The sequence below is a fragment of the Sinocyclocheilus anshuiensis genome, unplaced genomic scaffold (assembly GCF_001515605.1).
Source record: "Sinocyclocheilus anshuiensis isolate Anshui unplaced genomic scaffold, SAMN03320099.WGS_v1.1 scaffold455, whole genome shotgun sequence".
NCBI lineage: Eukaryota > Metazoa > Chordata > Actinopteri > Cypriniformes > Cyprinidae > Sinocyclocheilus > Sinocyclocheilus anshuiensis.
In genome coordinates, this window is record NW_015552560.1 from 45,953 (window position 1) to 49,604 (window position 3,652).

Genomic DNA, 3,652 nt, shown 5'->3' on the forward strand with positions numbered 1-3,652 from the left:
GCTTGAAAGTTTGTGAACCCTTTAGAATTTTCTATATTTCTGCATAAATATGACACAAAACATAATAAAAAAAATAATAAAAAAAAGTCCTAAAAAGAAGACAAAGAGAACTCAAACAAACAAGTGAGACAGAAATTTGTTCTTTGTCATTTATTTATTCAGGAAAATGATACAATATTACATATCTGTGAGTGGCAAAAGGATGTGAATCTCTAGGATTGGCAGTTAAATTGAAGAGAGTCCATCTGTTTTTCAGAATTGTTTTCAATCAGTGAAATTGCTATCAGGTGTCAGTGTGTCCCCTGTTTTATTTAAAGAACAGGGCTCTATCAAAGTCTGATCATGTTTGTGGAAGTGTATCATGGCATGAACAAAGTAAGATCACTCCGAAAGCAAGACGTATAATAGTCTGCAAGGTTGCAAATGAACCCAGGGTAACTTCTAAGCAACTACAGGCCTTTCTCACATTGGCTAATGTTAATGTTCATGAGTCCACCATTAGGAGAACACTGAACAACCATGGTGTGCATGGTGCATCCAAAAAAGAACATTGCTGCCCATCTGCAGTTTGCTAAAGATCATGTGGACAAGCCAGAGGCTACTGGTGAAAAGTTTTGTGGACACATGAGACCAAAATAGAACTTTTTGGTTTAAATGAGAAGCGTTATGTTTGAAGAAAAGAATACACTGAATTCCAGCATAAGAACCTTATCCCATCTGTGAAACATGGTGGTGCTGGTATCATGGTTTGGGCCCGTTTTGCTGCATCTGGTCCAGGATGGATTGCCATCATTGATGGAACAATAAATTCTGAATTATACCAGCAAATTCTGAAGGAAAATGTTAGGACATCTGTCCGGGTCATGCAGCAAGACAACGACCCCAAGCAAACAAGTCTTTCTACCAACGAATGGTTAAAGAAGAACAAAGTTAATGTTTTGGAATCGGAGTCTGGACCTTAATCCAAGGACCTGAAGCAAGCAGTTCATAGGAGGAAACCTTCCAACATCACAGAGTTGAAGTGGTTCTGTACTGAGGAATGGGCTAAAACTCCTTCAAGATGTTGTGCAGAACTGATCAGCAGTTACAAGAAACATTACCTGCAGTTATTGTTGCAAAAGGGGGTTAGACCAGATACTGAAAGCAAAGATTCACATACTTTTGCCACTCACAGATATATAACACTGGATCATTTTTCTCAATAAATAAATGGCAAAGAAAATATTTTTGTCTCATTTGTTTGTTTGGGTTCTCTTTGTCTACTTTCAGGACTTGTGTGACATTTTGATTATGTTTTGAGTCATATTTATGCAGAAATATAGAAAATTCTAAAGGGTTAACAAACTTTCAAGCAGCACTGTATATGATTAGAGTAAAATGCGGCTTCTTACCTGACTTCACAGGAATGGACACTTAGCTCTTTGTGCAGGAGGCCACTGGTCAAGTTGTACACCAGCACAGAGCCATTGCTTGTACCTAATGGGCAAACACGCAAAACACACAAATAAATGCTGCAATTGGCTAGTTAATATGACTGGATTATTATTTCAATCATCCTCGATAAGTCATTATTATTCTTAATAATATTAATAATAAAAATAGTTGTATTTCCTGTCAACAGATCACAGTTTTAATTAAAATCACTTCATTATCATTTTCATACATTTTTTTTTGTCTTTTATTGCAAATACTAATCATCAACATCATAATCATTACAAAAAAAAAAGAAAAAAAAATAGTAAACATCATCAGAAAACTCTAATGACACTGTTCATAAAACAGCCTGCTCAGACTGAACAGAACATCTTTCATCCCATCAGTGGAGGAAAGCAGGAGTCAGATCTGGCACTGAGAAGAGATATGAGTGAGAGCGAATGAGGAACTCTATAAGAGGAAGTGAAGTGTTTCAGAGGGTTGAATGATGGAGACAGAGCAGAGTATGGGTGACAGTTTATGTTAAGGGTAGGTTTTTCTGTTAGCGTTCGTAGAAATGTGCTGATAAAATTAATCAATGAATCATGATTCTACTTATTATGGGACTGCAGTGATATTATCGATCCTTGCATGTTTATTAATGTGTTTTATTAAATTGTGGCCATACATCAGCTGAATTCCATTGAAAACAATTGAACAAGCTGTGACCAGCAAACAGCCGACACAGATGCAATGCACTGATTAGTGACAACACACATTGACAAATCTGTGCAACCCTAAATTGAATTGTGATGCATTTCAAATTGAGGTTGTTGGTGATAGCCAGCCCTAAAATAGATACAGTATGTATGGTGGCCGAGAGCTTAAAATGCTGCCACTGAAGAAAACGTATGTAAATAGAAAAAAACACCAGCAAATTAAGAAAACATCATCATCAGTTTGACAACACATGTGCTGCAAATACTCACATAGCAACCAAATACATACACGAGCTGCAAATACAGAGCAACCAATTACAGAAACTTGTTACAAATAGAACAGACCACAACGGAAATACTTAAAGGGAACCCCAAGAAGTTGCAAAAGTACGCTACTTTTACGTCACTTCCTGATTGTTGCTGCCGTGTGTTTTGAGTTTGAGCTCCGTCAAGTTAATTCTTTATCGTCTATTTTTTTTCTTAAAATCAATTTTATACACCATCATTTTCGTTTCTATAACGTGTGAATATATCCCCTATCGTATTCTACAACAAAAACAATCAGAGCGCCTTGTTATCACTAGTTCTATTTTGATTTCCCAAGTCCGCTATTAGCATATAGCATCGCCAGCGTGGTTGCCGCTAATCTCGCTTACATTGCTAATACTCTATTCACACACATTACCATTGTTTTACTCACTGTTACTTGCTTTAATGGCGGATGTGTGTCTACCTTTGAGTGCAGGTGAGGACACGTTCGAGCTGCATTCGGTGCAGGTCGAGCTGGAGTTCGTGGAGAAGCAGATTCGCGACCTGGTGGAGAGGCAGGCCCAGCTGAGAGAGCGGAGAGCCGTGCTGGAAACATCCCGGGCTGACGCTCACAAGTCCGGGGTAAGTATACAGTGCGCTGCTAACTCTCCCACCACCTCTACTCCGTGTGTTTCTCTGCACAGGCCCGGTGCACCCAGGACGCGATCTTCCCAGATGTCCTTCACTCCGGCGCCGGGACACCACGGACCCTGGGTGCACCCGCAGCGGAATATAATTATATTGCATGGAATTGATCTTACTGATATAGATATCGTACCTCAAAGTGATGATGTTACTGACCATTTCCTTATATTGTGCATGCTGCATATTACTGATATTAACTATATGGCTCTACGTTATCGTCCGTGCAGAACTATTGTTCCAGCCACCAAAGACAGTTATCTCAACTGCTCTGTGTACCCATAAATACACATGAACTAGACAAAACGACTAGCAACATGGGCACATTCTTTCTTCACAGATAAAAAAGATAACATCAGAAATACAATAACAAATGTAGATTCTACAGCGTATATACTTCAGCTTCATTCATTAAGCCTCTTATTAAGAAACCACAACTGGATCCTAGTGAACTGGCAAATTACAGACCCATCTGAAATCTGAAAATTTTTGAAAAAGTTGTCTGCTCAATTGTGCTCCTTCCTGCAAAAAAATTATCTCTATGAAGAATTTCAGTCAGGTTTCAGGCC

The 3,652-nt window shown here is 38.7% G+C and overlaps 1 protein-coding gene across 1 annotated transcript in view; it reads right to left on the reverse strand.

Annotated features, from left to right (window-relative positions):
• Window positions 1–3,652, reverse strand: part of LOC107664693 (WD repeat-containing protein 11-like) — a gene marked incomplete at its 3' end in the record, with an annotated part of 45,019 nt that overhangs the window by 37,146 nt on the left and 4,221 nt on the right. The window contains exon 3 of the mRNA XM_016455334.1: window positions 1,392–1,476. Within this exon, the coding sequence (XP_016310820.1) occupies window positions 1,392–1,476 (85 nt within the window). The remainder of the gene's footprint in view (window positions 1–1,391; window positions 1,477–3,652) is intronic.